This window comes from Lissotriton vulgaris, unplaced genomic scaffold (assembly GCF_964263255.1).
Source record: "Lissotriton vulgaris unplaced genomic scaffold, aLisVul1.2 SCAFFOLD_6126, whole genome shotgun sequence".
Taxonomy (NCBI): domain Eukaryota; kingdom Metazoa; phylum Chordata; class Amphibia; order Caudata; family Salamandridae; genus Lissotriton; species Lissotriton vulgaris.
In genome coordinates, this window is record NW_028249628.1 from 72045 (window position 1) to 89550 (window position 17506).

The 17506-nt window shown below is 45.5% G+C and overlaps 1 protein-coding gene across 1 annotated transcript in view; it reads left to right on the forward strand.

Annotated features, from left to right (window-relative positions):
* The window catches only part of LOC147663518 (uncharacterized), a 73941-nt gene extending 56956 nt beyond the window's left edge, over positions 1-16985 (forward strand). Inside the window, exon 3 of the mRNA XM_086950394.1 lies at positions 15937-16985. Coding sequence (XP_086806520.1) covers positions 15937-16985 — 1049 coding nt within the window. The remainder of the gene's footprint in view (positions 1-15936) is intronic.
* The last annotated feature ends 521 nt before the right edge of the window (positions 16986-17506 follow it).

Genomic DNA, 17506 nt, shown 5'->3' on the forward strand with positions numbered 1-17506 from the left:
TCATAATTTTAGCTTTGCAAGGGATTCTGGGTAACAAAACCTGGGGGTAGGCAGACGAGTCACCCCATCCTGAATTCCCCTGGGTGTCTAGTTTTCAAAAATGTATAGGTTTGCAAGGTTTCCCGATGTGCTGGCAGAGCTAGGACTCAAAAACAAAAGGTAGTCTCTTTGCCCAAAAAGGCCACAATTTCACAGAAAAATTGAGTTGTGACCACGTTGCATTTTGAGCTGTTTCGTGTCGCAGCCACTATGCCTACCCACGCAAGTGAGGTACCATTTTTCTCGGGAGACCTGGGGGAACGCTGGGTGGGTGGAAGTTTGTTGATCCACGCAGATTCCAGCACTTTCCACCACAGAAATGTGAGGAAAATGTGTTTTTTTTGTCATAATTTTAGCTTTGCAAGGGATTCTGGGTAACAAAACCTGGGGGTAGGCAGACGAGTCACCCCATCCTGAATTTCCCTGGGTGTCTAGTTTTCAAAAATATATAGGTTTGCAAGGTTTCCCTATGTGCTGGCAGAGCTAGGACTCAAAAACAAAAGGTAGTCTCTTTGCCCAAAAAGGCCACAATTTCACAGAAAAATTGAGTTGTGACCACGTTGCATTTTGAGCTGTTTCGTGTCGCAGCCACTATGCTTACCCACGCAAGTGAGGTACCATTTTTCTCGGGAGACCTGGGGGAACGCTGGGTGGGTGGAAGTTTGTTGATCCACGCAGATTCCAGCACTTTCCACCACAGAAATGTGAGGAAAATGTGTTTTTTTTGTCATAATTTTAGCTTTGCAAGGGATTCTGGGTAACAAAACCTGGGGGTAGGCAGACGAGTCACCCCATCCTGAATTCCCCTGGGTGTCTAGTTTTCAAAAATGTATAGGTTTGCAAGGTTTCCCTATGTGCTGGCAGAGCTAGGACTCAAAAACAAAAGGTAGTCTCTTTGTCCAAATAGCACAAGATTTCAATGGGAAATTGAAGTGCAACCACGTTGCATTTTGAGCTGTTTCGTGTCGCAGCCACTATGACTACCCACGCAAGTGAGGTACCATTTTTCTCGGGAGACCTGGGGGAACGCTGGGTGGGTGGAAGTTTGTTGATCCACGCAGATTCCAGCACTTTCCACCACAGAAATGTGAGGAAAATGTGTTTTTTTGGTCATAATTTTAGCTTTGCAAGGGATTCTGGGTAACAAAACCTGGGGGTAGGCCGACGAGTCACCCCATCCTGAATTCCCCTGGGTGTCTAGTTTTCAAAAATGTATAGGTTTGCTAGGTTTCCCTATGTGCTGGCAGAGCTAGGACTCAAAAACAAAAGGTAGTCTCTTTGTCCAAATAGCACAAGATTTCACTGGGAAATTGAAGTGCAACCACGTTGCATTTTGAGCTGTTTCGTGTCGCAGCCACTATGCCTACCCACGCAAGTGAGGTACCATTTTTCTCGGGAGACCTGGGGGAACGCTGGGTGGGTGGAAGTTTGTTGATCCACGCAGATTCCAGCACTTTCCACCACAGAAATGTGAGGAAAATGTGTTTTTTTGGTCATAATTTTAGCTTTGCAAGGGATTCTGGGTAACAAAACCTGGGGGTAGGCAGACGAGTCACCCCATCCTGAATTCCCCTGGGTGTCTAGTTTTCAAAAATGTATAGGTTTGCTAGGTTTCCCTATGTGCTGGCAGAGCTAGGACTCAAAAACAAAAGGTAGTCTCTTTGTCCAAATAGCACAAGATTTCACTGGGAAATTGAAGTGCAACCACGTTGCATTTTGAGCTGTTTCGTGTCGCAGCCACTATGCCTACCCACGCAAGTGAGGTACCATTTTTCTCGGGAGACCTGGGGGAACGCTGGGTGGGTGGAAGTTTGTTGATCCACGCAGATTCCAGCACTTTCCACCACAGAAATGTGAGGAAAATGTGTTTTTTTTGTCATAATTTTAGCTTTGCAAGGGATTCTGGGTAACAAAACCTGGGGGTAGGCAGACGAGTCACCCCATCCTGAATTTCCCTGGGTGTCTAGTTTTTAAAAATGTATAGGTTTGCAACGTTTCCCTATGTGCTGGCAGAGCTAGGACTCAAAAACAAAAGGTAGTCTCTTTGCCCAAAAAGGCCACAATTTCACAGAAAAATTGAGTTGTGACCACGTTGCATTTTGAGCTGTTTCGTGTCGCAGCCACTATGCCTACCCACGCAAGTGAGGTACCATTTTTCTCGGGAGACCTGGGGGAACGCTGGGTGGGTGGAAGTTTGTTGATCCACGCAGATTCCAGCACTTTCCACCACAGAAATGTGAGGAAAATGTGTTTTTTTTGTCATAATTTTAGCTTTGCAAGGGATTCTGGGTAACAAAACCTGGGGGTAGGCAGACGAGTCACCCCATCCTGAATTCCCCTGGGTGTCTAGTTTTCAAAAATGTATAGGTTTGCTAGGTTTCCCTATGTGCTGGCAGAGCTAGGACTCAAAAACAAAAGGTAGTCTCTTTGTCCAAATAGCACAAGATTTCACTGGGAAATTGAAGTGCAACCACGTTGCATTTTGAGCTGTTTCGTGTCGCAGCCACTATGCCTACCCACGCAAGTGAGGTACCATTTTTCTCGGGAGACCTGGGGGAACGCTGGGTTGGTGGAAGTTTGTTGATCCACGCAGATTCCAGCACTTTCCACCACAGAAATGTGAGGAAAATGTGTTTTTTTGGTCATAATTTTAGCTTTGCAAGGGATTCTGGGTAACAAAACCTGGGGGTAGGCAGACGAGTCACCCCATCCTGAATTCCCCTGGGTGTCTAGTTTTCAAAAATGTATAGGTTTGCTAGGTTTCCCTATGTGCTGGCAGAGCTAGGACTCAAAAACAAAAGGTAGTCTCTTTGTCCAAATAGCACAAGATTTCACTGGGAAATTGAAGTGCAACCACGTTGCATTTTGAGCTGTTTCGTGTCGCAGCCACTATGCCTACCCACGCAAGTGAGGTACCATTTTTCTCGGGAGACCTGGGGGAACGCTGGGTGGGTGGAAGTTTGTTGATCCACGCAGATTCCAGCACTTTCCACCACAGAAATGTGAGGAAAATGTGTTTTTTTTGTCATAATTTTAGTTTTGCAAGGGATTCTGGGTAACAAAACCTGGGGGTAGGCAGACGAGTCACCCCATCCTGAATTCCCCTGGGTGTCTAGTTTTCAAAAATGTATAGGTTTGCTAGGTTTCCCTATGTGCTGGCAGAGCTAGGACTCAAAAACAAAAGGTAGTCTCTTTGTCCAAATAGCACAAGATTTCACTGGGAAATTGAAGTGCAACCACGTTGCATTTTGAGCTGTTTCGTGTCGCAGCCACTATGCCTACCCACGCAAGTGAGGTACCATTTTTCTCGGGAGACCTGGGGGAACGCTGGGTGGGTGGAAGTTTGTTGATCCACGCAGATTCCAGCACTTTCCACCACAGAAATGTGAGGAAAATGTGTTTTTTTTGTCATAATTTTAGCTTTGCAAGGGATTCTGGGTAACAAAACCTGGGGGTAGGCAGACGAGTCACCCCATCCTGAATTTCCCTGGGTGTCTAGTTTTCAAAAATGTATAGGTTTGCTAGGTTTCCCTATGTGCTGGCAGAGCTAGGACTCAAAAACAAAAGGTAGTCTCTTTGTCCAAATAGCACAAGATTTCACTGGGAAATTGAAGTGCAACCACGTTGCATTTTGAGCTGTTTCGTGTCGCAGCCACTATGCCTACCCACGCAAGTGAGGTACCATTTTTCTCGGGAGACCTGGGGGAACGCTGGGTGGGTGGAAGTTTGTTGATCCACGCAGATTCCAGCACTTTCCACCACAGAAATGTGAGGAAAATGTGTTTTTTTTGTCATAATTTTAGCTTTGCAAGGGATTCTGGGTAACAAAACCTGGGGGTAGGCAGACGAGTCACCCCATCCTGAATTCCCCTGGGTGTCTAGTTTTCAAAAATGTATAGGTTTGCAAGGTTTCCCTATGTGCTGGCAGAGCTAGGACTCAGAAACAAAAGGTAGTCTCTTTGCCCAAAAAGGCCACAATTTCACAGAAAAATTGAGTTGTGACCACGTTGCATTTTGAGCTGTTTCGTGTCGCAGCCACTATGCCTACCCACGCAAGTGAGGTACCATTTTTCTCGGGAGACCTAGGGGAACGCTGGGTGGGTGGAAGTTTGTTGATCCACGCAGATTCCAGCACTTTCCACCACAGAAATGTGAGGAAAATGTGTTTTTTTTGTCATAATTTTAGCTTTGCAAGGGATTCTGGGTAACAAAACCTGGGGGTAGGCAGACGAGTCACCCCATCCTGAATTTCCCTGGGTGTCTAGTTTTCAAAAATGTATAGGTTTGCAAGGTTTCCCTATGTGCTGGCAGAGCTAGGACTCAAAAACAAAAGGTAGTCTCTTTGCCCAAAAAGGCCACAATTTCACAGAAAAATTGAGTTGTGACCACGTTGCATTTTGAGCTGTTTCGTGTCGCAGCCACTATGCCTACCCACGCAAGTGAGGTACCATTTTTCTCGGGAGACCTGGGGGAACGCTGGGTGGGTGGAAGTTTGTTGATCCACGCAGATTCCAGCACTTTCCACCACAGAAATGTGAGGAAAATGTGTTTTTTTTGTCATAATTTTAGCTTTGCAAGGGATTCTGGGTAACAAAACCTGGGGGTAGGCAGACGAGTCACCCCATCCTGAATTTCCCTGGGTGTCTAGTTTTCAAAAATGTATAGGTTTGCTAGGTTTCCCTATGTGCTGGCAGAGCTAGGACTCAAAAACAAAAGGTAGTCTCTTTGTCCAAATAGCACAAGATTTCACTGGGAAATTGAAGTGCAACCACGTTGCATTTTGAGCTGTTTCGTGTCGCAGCCACTATGCCTACCCACGCAAGTGAGGTACCATTTTTCTCGGGAGACCTGGGGGAACGCTGGGTGGGTGGAAGTTTGTTGATCCACGCAGATTCCAGCACTTTCCACCACAGAAATGTGAGGAAAATGTGTTTTTTTTGTCATAATTTTAGCTTTGCAAGGGATTCTGGGTAACAAAACCTGGGGGTAGGCAGACGAGTCACCCCATCCTGAATTCCCCTGGGTGTCTAGTTTTCAAAAATGTATAGGTTTGCAAGGTTTCCCTATGTGCTGGCAGAGCTAGGACTCAGAAACAAAAGGTAGTCTCTTTGCCCAAAAAGGCCACAATTTCACAGAAAAATTGAGTTGTGACCACGTTGCATTTTGAGCTGTTTCGTGTCGCAGCCACTATGCCTACCCACGGAAGTGAGGTACCATTTTTCTCGGGAGACCTGGGGGAACGCTGGGTGGGTGGAAGTTTGTTGATCCACGCAGATTCCAGCACTTTCCACCACAGAAATGTGAGGAAAATGTGTTTTTTTTGTCATAATTTTAGATTTGCAAGGGATTCTGGGTAACAAAACCTGGGGGTAGGCAGACGAGTCACCCCATCCTGAATTCCCCTGGGTGTCTAGTTTTCAAAAATGTATAGGTTTGCTAGGTTTCCCTATGTGCTGGCAGAGCTAGGACTCAAAAACAAAAGGTAGTCTCTTTGTCCAAATAGCACAAGATTTCACTGGGAAATTGAAGTGAAACCACGTTGCATTTTGAGCTGTTTCGTGTCGCAGCCACTATGCCTACCCACGCAAGTGAGGTACCATTTTTCTCGGGAGACCTGGGGGAACGCTGGGTGGGTGGAAGTTTGTTGATCCACGCAGATTCCAGCACTTTCCACCACAGAAATGTGAGGAAAATGTGTTTTTTTGGTCATAATTTTAGCTTTGCAAGGGATTCTGGGTAACAAAACCTGGGGGTAGGCAGACGAGTCACCCCATCCTGAATTCCCCTGGGTGTCTAGTTTTCAAAAATGTATAGGTTTGCTAGGTTTCCCTATGTGCTGGCAGAGCTAGGACTCAAAAACAAAAGGTAGTCTCTTTGTCCAAATAGCACAAGATTTCACTGGGAAATTGAAGTGCAACCACGTTGCATTTTGAGCTGTTTCGTGTCGCAGCCACTATGCCTACCCACGCAAGTGAGGTACCATTTTTCTCGGGAGACCTGGGGGAACGCTGGGTGGGTGGAAGTTTGTTGATCCACGCAGATTCCAGCACTTTCCACCACAGAAATGTGAGGAAAATTTGTTTTTTTTGTCATAATTTTAGCTTTGCAAGGGATTCTGGGTAACAAAACCTGGGGGTAGGCAGACGAGTCACCCCATCCTGAATTTCCCTGGGTGTCTAGTTTTCAAAAATGTATAGGTTTGCAACGTTTCCCTATGTGCTGGCAGAGCTAGGACTCAAAAACAAAAGGTAGTCTCTTTGCCCAAAAAGGCCACAATTTCACAGAAAAATTGAGTTGTGACCACGTTGCATTTTGAGCTGTTTCGTGTCGCAGCCACTATGCCTACCCACGCAAGTGAGGTACCATTTTTCTCGGGAGACCTGGGGGAAAGCTGGGTGGGTGGAAGTTTGTTGATCCACGCAGATTCCAGCACTTTCCACCACAGAAATGTGAGGAAAATGTGTTTTTTTTGTCATAATTTTAGCTTTGCAAGGGATTCTGGGTAACAAAACCTGGGGGTAGGCAGACGAGTCACCCCATCCTGAATTCCCCTGGGTGTCTAGTTTTCAAAAATGTATAGGTTTGCTAGGTTTCCCTATGTGCTGGCAGAGCTAGGACTCAAAAACAAAAGGTAGTCTCTTTGTCCAAATAGCACAAGATTTCACTGGGAAATTGAAGTGCAACCACGTTGCATTTTGAGCTGTTTCGTGTCGCAGCCACTATGCCTACCCACGCAAGTGAGGTACCATTTTTCTCGGGAGCCCTGGGGGAACGCTGGGTGGGTGGAAGTTTGTTGATCCACGCAGATTCCAGCACTTTCCACCACAGAAATGTGAGGAAAATGTGTTTTTTTTGTCATAATGTTAGCTTTGCAAGGGATTCTGGGTAACAAAACCTGGGGGTAGGCAGACGAGTCACCCCATCCTGAATTCCCCTGGGTGTCTAGTTTTTAAAAATGTATAGGTTTGCTAGGTTTCCCTATGTGCTGGCAGAGCTAGGACTCAAAAACAAAAGGTAGTCTCTTTGTCCAAATAGCACAAGATTTCACTGGGAAATTGAAGTGCAACCACGTTGCATTTTGAGCTGTTTCGTGTCCCAGCCACTATGCCTACCCACGCAAGTGAGGTACCATTTTTCTCGGGAGACCTGGGGAAACGCTGGGTGGGTGGAAGTTTGTTGATCCACGCAGATTCCAGCACTTTCCACCACAGAAATGTGAGGAAAATGTGTTTTTTTTGTCATAATTTTAGCTTTGCAAGGGATTCTGGGTAACAAAACCTGGGGGTAGGCAGACGAGTCACCCCATCCTGAATTCCCCTGGGTGTCTAGTTTTCAAAAATGTATAGGTTTGCTAGGTTTCCCTATGTGCTGGCAGAGCTAGGACTCAAAAACAAAAGGTAGTCTCTTTGTCCAAATAGCACAAGATTTCACTGGGAAATTGAAGTGCAACCACGTTGCATTTTGAGCTGTTTCGTGTCGCAGCCACTATGCCTACCCACGCAAGTGAGGTACCATTTTTCTCGGGAGACCTGGGGGAACGCTGGGTGGGTGGAAGTTTGTTGATCCACGCAGATTCCAGCACTTTCCACCACAGAAATGTGAGGAAAATGTGTTTTTTTTGTCATAATTTTAGCTTTGCAAGGGATTCTGGGTAACAAAACCTGGGGGTAGGCAGACGAGTCACCCCATCCTGAATTCCCCTGGGTGTCTAGTTTTCAAAAATGTATAGGTTTGCAAGGTTTCCCTATGTGCTGGCAGAGCTAGGACTCAGAAACCAAAGGTAGTCTCTTTGCCCAAAAAGGCCACAATTTCACAGAAAAATTGAGTTGTGACCACGTTGCATTTTGAGCTGTTTCGTGTCGCAGCCACTATGCCTACCCACGCAAGTGAGGTACCATTTTTCTCGGGAGACCTGGGGGAACGCTGGGTGGGTGGAAGTTTGTTGATCCACGCAGATTCCAGCACTTTCCACCACAGAAATGTGAGGAAAATGTGTTTTTTTTGTCATAATTTTAGCTTTGCAAGGGATTCTGGGTAACAAAACCTGGGGGTAGGCAGACGAGTCACCCCATCCTGAATTCCCCTGGGTGTCTAGTTTTAAAAAATGTATAGGTTTGCTAGGTTTCCCTATGTGCTGGCAGAGCTAGGACTCAAAAACAAAAGGTAGTCTCTTTGTCCAAATAGCACAAGATTTCACTGGGAAATTGAAGTGCAACCACGTTGCATTTTGAGCTGTTTCGTGTCGCAGCCACTATGCCTACCCACGCAAGTGAGGTACCATTTTTCTCGGGAGACCTGGGGGAACGCTGGGTGGGTGGAAGTTTGTTGATCCACGCAGATTCCAGCACTTTCCACCACAGAAATGTGAGGAAAATGTGTTTTTTTTGTCATAATTTTAGCTTTGCAAGGGATTCTGGGTAACAAAACCTGGGGGTAGGCAGACGAGTCACCCCATCCTGAATTCCCCTGGGTGTCTAGTTTTCAAAAATGTATAGGTTTGCAAGGTTTCCCTATGTGCTGGCAGAGCTAGGACTCAGAAACCAAAGGTAGTCTCTTTGCCCAAAAAGGCCACAATTTCACAGAAAAATTGAGTTGTGACCACGTTGCATTTTGAGCTGTTTCGTGTCGCAGCCACTATGCCTACCCACGCAAGTGAGGTACCATTTTTCTCGGGAGACCTAGGGGAACGCTGGGTGGGTGGAAGTTTGTTGATCCACGCAGATTCCAGCACTTTCCACCACAGAAATGTGAGGAAAATGTGTTTTTTTTGTCATAATTTTAGCTTTGCAAGGGATTCTGGGTAACAAAACCTGGGGGTAGGCAGACGAGTCACCCCATCCTGAATTTCCCTGGGTGTCTAGTTTTCAAAAATGTATAGGTTTGCAAGGTTTCCCTATGTGCTGGCAGAGCTAGGACTCAAAAACAAAAGGTAGTCTCTTTGCCCAAAAAGGCCACAATTTCACAGAAAAATTGAGTTGTGACCACGTTGCATTTTGAGCTGTTTCGTGTCGCAGCCACTATGCCTACCCACGCAAGTGAGGTACCATTTTTCTCGGGAGACCTGGGGGAACGCTGGGTGGGTGGAAGTTTGTTGATCCACGCAGATTCCAGCACTTTCCACCACAGAAATGTGAGGAAAATGTGTTTTTTTTGTCATAATTTTAGCTTTGCAAGGGATTCTGGGTAACAAAACCTGGGGGTAGGCAGACGAGTCACCCCATCCTGAATTCCCCTGGGTGTCTAGTGTTCAAAAATGTATAGGTTTGCAAGGTTTCCCTATGTGCTGGCAGAGCTAGGACTCAAAAACAAAAGGTAGTCTCTTTGTCCAAATAGCACAAGATTTCACTGGGAAATTGAAGTGCAACCACGTTGCATTTTGAGCTGTTTCGTGTCGCAGCCACTATGCCTACCCACGCAAGTGAGGTACCATTTTTCTCGGGAGACCTGGGGGAACGCTGGGTGCGTGGAAGTTTGTTGATCCACGCAGATTCCAGCACTTTCCACCACAGAAATGTGAGGAAAATGTGTTTTTTTTGTCATAATTTTAGATTTGCAAGGGATTCTGGGTAACAAAACCTGGGGGTAGGCAGACGAGTCACCCCATCCTGAATTCCCCTGGGTGTCTAGTTTTCAAAAATGTATAGGTTTGCAAGGTTTCCCTATGTGCTGGCAGAGCTAGGACTCAAAAACAAAAGGTAGTCTCTTTGCCCAAAAAGGCCACAATTTCACAGAAAAATTGAGTTGTGACCACGTTGCATTTTGAGCTGTTTCGTGTCGCAGCCACTATGCCTACCCACGCAAGTGAGGTACCATTTTTCTCGGGAGACCTGGGGGAACGCTGGGTGGGTGGAAGTTTGTTGATCCACGCAGATTCCAGCACTTTCCACCACAGAAATGTGAGGAAAATGTGTTTTTTTTGTCATAATTTTAGCTTTGCAAGGGATTCTGGGTAACAAAACCTGGGGGTAGGCAGACGAGTCACCCCATCCTGAATTCCCCTGGGTGTCTAGTTTTAAAAAATGTATAGGTTTGCTAGGTTTCCCTATGTGCTGGCAGAGCTAGGACTCAAAAACAAAAGGTAGTCTCTTTGTCCAAATAGCACAAGATTTCACTGGGAAATTGAAGTGCAACCACGTTGCATTTTGAGCTGTTTCGTGTCGCAGCCACTATGCCTACCCACGCAAGTGAGGTACCATTTTTCTCGGGAGACCTGGGGGAACGCTGGGTGGGTGGAAGTTTGTTGATCCACGCAGATTCCAGCACTTTCCACCACAGAAATGTGAGGAAAATGTGTTTTTTTTGTCATAATTTTAGCTTTGCAAGGGATTCTGGGTAACAAAACCTGGGGGTAGGCAGACGAGTCACCCCATCCTGAATTTCCCTGGGTGTCTAATTTTCAAAAATGTATAGGTTTGCAAGGTTTCCCTATGTGCTGGCAGAGCTAGGACTCAAAAACAAAAGGTAGTCTCTTTGTCCAAATAGCACAAGATTTCACTGGGAAATTGAAGTGCAACCACGTTGCATTTTGAGCTGTTTCGTGTCGCAGCCACTATGCCTACCCACGCAAGTGAGGTACCATTTTTCTCGGGAGACCTGGGGGAACGCTGGGTGGGTGGAAGTTTGTTGATCCACGCAGATTCCAGCACTTTCCACCACAGAAATGTGAGGAAAATGTGTTTTTTTTGTCATAATTTTAGCTTTGCAAGGGATTCTGGGTAACAAAACCTGGGGGTAGGCAGACGAGTCACCCCATCCTGAATTCCCCTGGGTGTCTAGTTTTTAAAAATGTATAGGTTTGCTAGGTTTCCCTATGTGCTGGCAGAGCTAGGACTCAAAAACAAAAGGTAGTCTCTTTGTCCAAATAGCACAAGATTTCACTGGGAAATTGAAGTGCAACCACGTTGCATTTTGAGCTGTTTCGTGTCGCAGCCACTATGCCTACCCACGCAAGTGAGGTACCATTTTTCTCGGGAGACCTGGGGGAACGCTGGGTGGGTGGAAGTTTGTTGATCCACGCAGATTCCAGCACTTTCCACCACAGAAATGTGAGGAAAATGTGTTTTTTTTGTCATAATTTTAGCTTTGCAAGGGATTCTGGGTAACAAAACCTGGGGGTAGGCAGACGAGTCACCCCATCCTGAATTTCCCTGGGTGTCTAGTTTTCAAAAATGTATAGGTTTGCTAGGTTTCCCTATGTGCTGGCAGAGCTAGGACTCAAAAACAAAAGGTAGTCTCTTTGTCCAAATAGCACAAGATTTCACTGGGAAATTGAAGTGCAACCACGTTGCATTTTGAGCTGTTTCGTGTCGCAGCCACTATGCCTACCCACGCAAGTGAGGTACCATTTTTATCGGGAGACCTCGGGGAACGCTGGGTGGGTGGAAATTTGTTAATCCACGCAGATTCCAGAACTTTCCACCACAGAAATGTGAGGAAGATGTGGTTTTTTTGTCAAATTCTAAACTTTGCAAGGGATTCTGGGTAACAAAGCCTGGTGGTAGGCAGTCGAGTCACCCCATCCTGAATTCCCCAGGGTGTCTACTTTCCAAAAATGTATAGGTTTGCTAGGTTTCCCTAGGTGCCGGCAGAGCTAGGGTGCAAAAACTACAGGTAGGCACTTTGCCATAAAAGGGTCAATTTGTAACTGCAAAATTGAGGTGTGACCACGTTGCATTTTGCGCCGTTTCCTATCGCAGGCACAAGGCCGACCCACACAAGTGAGGTACCGTTTTTATCGGGAGACTTCGGGTAATTCAGATTTGTAAATCAACTGTTATTACCTAATGAGCTTTCTAGCATTTCTCCCTTTCAATAACAGACATTGTGTAAAAAAAAAATGTTTTTGAAAAATGACCAATAATTCTCAAGCTAGTATGGGTATTCCCAATTTTGAAAATGTGCAATTATATACTGTTTCTGAACTCTATATTTTGTACCCAAATCAGAAATACATAGGTGTCTTTCATACAGATTTTTCCATGTATACATTTTCTAAGACAAAGTGCTCTATACCCAGTAAAAGAAAAAAAAACATTGCAAGTTGCTGCTCAGTTTTTGGATCTGGGTTCGTTGGGTTCTTGGTGAAACTACAACTCCTATATATCCCCACAACCAGGAAGGTCTAACGGATGTAACAGTATATTGCTTTCCAAGAGCTGTCAAGATTAGAAAAAGTTATAGGTGAAAACGTTGAGACAAAAGGCTGTTTTTTTCAACAAATTTTCTATTATTCCAAGATTTAACTGTTACTTTCGATAAAGAATCCTTCATGGATTTAGACAAATGACCCCTTTCTGAATTCAGAATTTTGTTTACTTTCCGAAAATGTACAGCTTTCTAGGATCCATTATTGCTTTCAAACTCTTTTCTACCATTAATTGGAAGGAGGTGGAAAGCTGTAAAAATAGCAAAAATAGGCTATGTCCCAGAAAAATGCCAAAACTGTGTGAAAAATGTTGGTTCCCTGACAAAAGACTGTCATTCCCTGAAAGCTGAGAAAACGGAGATTTCAGCCCCACAAACCCTTTTTTGATACCATTTTCAGGGAAAAACCCAGAGGCTTTCATTTGCAGCCCGTTTTTCCCATTTTTCTGAAAAAAACAAAAAAATCACTATATTTTGGTTAATTTCTGGGACCCCTCCAAGGGAATCCACAAGCCCTGGGCGCCTTTGGAATCCACATGATGTTGGAAGAAAAGGACGCAAATTTGGCGTGGATAGCTTATGTGGTCAAAAAGTTACAGGGGCCTAAGCGCGCACTAACCCAAATAGCCAAAAAAGGGCTCAGCACAGGAGGGGAAAAGGCCCAGCAGCGAAGGGGTTAACAAGACAGTGAAGAGTTTTCCAGGTGGAAGATAAGGCATCGCTTAAAGAAAGGACCCACGTATGGTATGTCCTCCAGAGTTACACCAAGCTCTTACCCCCAAACTTACCTAAGTGCAGGATTTACAAAGATAATAAAGGAAAAATAACGTTGCTATCGACTAGGCATTCTTCCGACTCTGCTGCTCCTGCCGCCCCGGAAACAAACACAGACATCTACTATCTGCTGCCTTTATGGGAAAGCAAAAGATATCGTGGTCCACTTATTGTGCATCTGCGGAAAGCTGCAACTTGAATGCCGATTGCTACTAAAAGCCATTTTTAAGATCAAGGGGATAAGAACTTGCAGGCCGGCAGTATAAGCATGTTTTGAAAGTGGCGAGGTCCAGTAGATCTGCCGTTTTGTACGATTCATGGACATAAAGGGGAAAAAAACTTCAATAACCAGCAGCGAAAAGGTTAGACAACATCTTGCATTGCAACTAAAAGGTTCTCTGCAAGGATGCCGGTTTGACAATAACTAACAATTGAGCAGAATGTTCCACTCTAGCTTATTCAGTTGTATAACCCTTTCTTATCACTCCCCTCGTCTCATAGCCAGAACCCGGCCTCAGTCAGCAATTGAGACTCATGAGCCCGCCGTTTTAATTTTTTACAAATATATTTGTATTATTTTTAATACAGGTACAGCATATACATTTGTACATTATATATAAATGTATCCTTGTGTATTCAACTGGAGATATTGTTAGATATACTACATTTATACGACTGAGTGATGTGGGTGTTTTGTACTTACTCTTACTCTGCCCTTCTCTTCTTCTCCGCTACTCATCTGCTTTACCTTGCCTTTCAACCTGGGTGGACCCTTGTGTTCCCCCACCCGGGAGTCCATAGTACTGCATCCAGGGGTCCCATATTTTGTTAAACTTATTTGGGCATCCACTAGCTTTATATGTCGTTTTCCCCCCTGTCATATACAAGTCCATTCCACCCCTCCATTCGTGTATTGCGGGTGGCATTCCCCCAGTTACATGCCATATCACGTTTTGCCACTACTAGGGCTAAGTTTGCTAGTATTAACTGGGGTCTGGGGAGATCTACATTCGTAGGTATGCCCAGCATTACAAATTTTGGGAGCATGGGTATCGCTTCACCCAGTATTCCCCCAAGATCTGCCGTGATAATCCTCCAGTAGCCTTGTATCACTGGGCATTCCCATATGGGATGCATGAAGGTACCCTCCTCATGTGTGCATCTGTAGCAATCAAGGGTGTTTTCTCTCCCCATTTTATATAGACAGGCTCTATCGTAACACATTCTGTGTAGTGTTTTGAACTTTATAAGGCGGTGACAAGACTTGATAGCAACCTCATGTGGATGTATCAGCGCTGCCTGACAATCGAGGTCTTTCATGCGCCCCAGTTCCTGTTCCCATTTTGCTTTTATTTTGTGAGGTTATCTGGTTTATTATTTAGGAGGAGTGTGGGCGCACACTGCCTCACACTCCAGCACTCAGTGTGCCCTGATGCATCATAATAAATGCAGTGCATGATAACACTTATTTTGGGGTCAGGCTTTAGTTTTTCACCCTTGTGGTGCAGCCAGTGCTGTGTATCTCTAGACACGTGTTTCAGGATAATTTTTCCTTCTTCAGTAGAGAGCAACACCTTTTTTGGGGGTGCTGGAGATGCTGCCCAAAGTCGTATCAGGTCTCAGTGCCACTCACTGGGTGCAGGTGCATCAACTAGAGCTTGTCAGCTCATTAGATAATACCCTCCTCTACATTACTAGCCCCAGACATACCCTCCCATGCATCTTTGACATATTCGAGCAATACTGGGGAACATGCAGAGTATAACATTAACTGGGAAAATCCTGTCTATACCCAGCAATCCAAAGTTGTGAACCAGATGCTGTGTGTGGGTTATGTCTTCGCTAGATATCTGTCAACTCCAGTGTCTCAGTGAATCACTTAGGTTGTGTGTCTTTGGGGGTACCAATAGTCGGTGTGGTATGATCCATCTGGGGGTCTATAACATCATTGAAATCCCCCCTATTAGGTGAGTGCTTGAGCCTGTCTGCAGGAGGATATCTGTGATCTTTCCTAGAGTGTTCTCCTATAAGCGTGGGGGTGCGTAGACGCTAATCAATGTTATGTATTTCCTGTCCCAGATGCCCTTTACAGTCACTAACATCCTGTTTGGGTCTTCTTCAGTGCATTCTTCTATAAATGGTGGGGATTTCCTGATAAGGATTGTGACTCCCCTCGCGCCTGTGGAAAAACCTGCTTGCGCCAGTGTCTTACATGCCCCCCTTCCTAGAAATCTACATTGTGTTCCCTTCAGATGGGTTTCTTGAAGGAATATCACCTCAGGCTTCAATCTTCTAATGTATACTTTTACAAGACCTCCCTTTACTTTCTTTCCCAGCCCATTCATGTGCCAGGACATGACAGAGTAGCTATCATTGTGGTGTATCACTTGGTTGCTCACTTGGACATCGTGCAACATATGTTGGTGTGTTTCTTATGTAAAAAGAAGAACTGATGGACAGAATGCAGAACAATGTCATACATTCACCCTAGTACAGAGATCTAGGCCTATCATCTCTGCCCTTCCTAGTGGCTTTCTTGTTCAAAATCAGAACAGAGGCGAAGGGATAGGAGGAGGGCTCGCCATAATCTATAGAGATTCTTTGACATGTAGACTTGAGAATGGCGGCATCTCAGATTCAGAGAGTGCCTGCTTTAGCATTCAGCTAACCCCCACCCACTCTCTTTCTGGAATCCTGATCTACTGCCCGCCGGGCAGCATTAAGCACTTTGTTGACTCCTTATTAGAAGTCACCTTGGCTGCGGCCGCTCGGGCATCCAATTTCTTGGTACTCGGAGACCTTAACCTTCACTTCGATGACCTTAATGATAAAGTAGCTGCTGATCTCATTCTAAATCTTAAAGCGTTTGAACTTAATCCTCTGAACAAGGAAGCCACCCATAGCAAAGGACATTTTCTAATAATACTCAGCTCCTAGCTACATCGCCTTTGCCCCTACCATGGTCCGACCATTTTGTAGTTCCCTTCTTTTGGGAACTTCGATCGGAAGAGATCGATGCCTCCCGCCCACGTACTCTTCAAAGAGCCTGGCCGAAACTTTCGGTGGAAAAACTGAAACTTGCCCTCGAGCAATCAGCCCCGGAGTCAGAATCTGATGTCTTGCTTGCAGACCTGAACTTTCAGAACTGGCTCAATAACTCCCTGAACATGGTTCTGCCTCCAAAAATGGTGACTACGAAGAGTAGCACATTTAAATCCCCCTGGTATACTACCGAATTAAGAGACCTTAAAAAGGCCTGTAAAAAGGCGGAACATATCTGGAGGAGTGACTGGGCCTATAACAGCAAAATCTCCTACCAGGCGGCTTTGAGACTCTATAAAGCCGCACAGCAAACGACTAAGGCCTCCTTTTTTGAGGAGAAAATTAGACTTGCAGCCAATTCCTCTAGGGAAACGTTCAAAATTGTCACTCAGCTGATTAAAATCCCAGCGCCGAACACTTCACAAGATGATACTGTATCAAGATGTGACTTGCTAGCAAAGTTCTTTGATGAAAAAATACAGAAAATTCTAGACAGCCTTCCTCATACTGCCACATCCTTGGTCACCGATGCCCCCCTTCCCTCAACTACAGGCCCTCGACTCGAGGCGTTTACGTGTATCACCAGGGAAGACTTCTGCACGACACTCTCCAACATTAAAAGCGGCTCTCCCTCTGACCCAGCTCCTATGCACATTCTTAAACAAATTGTGAGTACCATTGCCCCTCTCGCCACTGATCTATTGAATACCTCATTCATTACAGGCATCGTTCCCCCGAGTTGGAAACAGGCAAAAATTAAAACCCTCCTTAAAAAACCAGGACTAGACCCTGCCGATCTGGCAAATTTTTGCCCTATCTCGTTGCTACCTGGATTGGGCAAAATCGCCGAAAAGCTGGTGAATCGGCAGCTCTCTGGATTCCTGGAGAGTAATGACCTACTGAGCAAATCCCAAACGGGATTTCGCCCTGGACAGGGCACGGACACAGCCCTTATAGTGGTGCGGAAGAGGCTAGATGCATCTTAGATTCAGGGTGATCAGCGGCTCTGATCCTCCTGGATCTGAGCGCTGCATTTGACACCGTTGACCACGCAACCCTTGTCCACCGTCTCACTAAACTAGGCATTGTAGGGTCTGCCCTTAGGTGGCTGGAATCTTTCCTGGATAATCGATCCTTTAGGATCTGGGAAAATTGTACTATGTCAAAGCCTACTCCTCTTCAATGTGGGGTTCCTCAGGGATCTTCCCTGAGCCCCACATTGTTCAATGTTTACATGGCCCCGCTGGAAGATATAGTAGCCCCTTTCAGGATTAAATCCATCAGCTACGCCGACGACACGCAACTTGTCGTCTCTCTGACTCAACAAGGCGGATGTTCAGACAACCTCTCGAAATGCCTTACTGCAATCTTCTCCTGGATGACCGACTCAAAGCTTAAAATGAACGGAGCCAAAACGGAGATCATGCTCCTAGGTCATCATTTTACATCTCTGCCTTCTGAGTATTGGCCGCCCTGTATGGGTGATCTGCCCCCAGCAAGGGAGAAA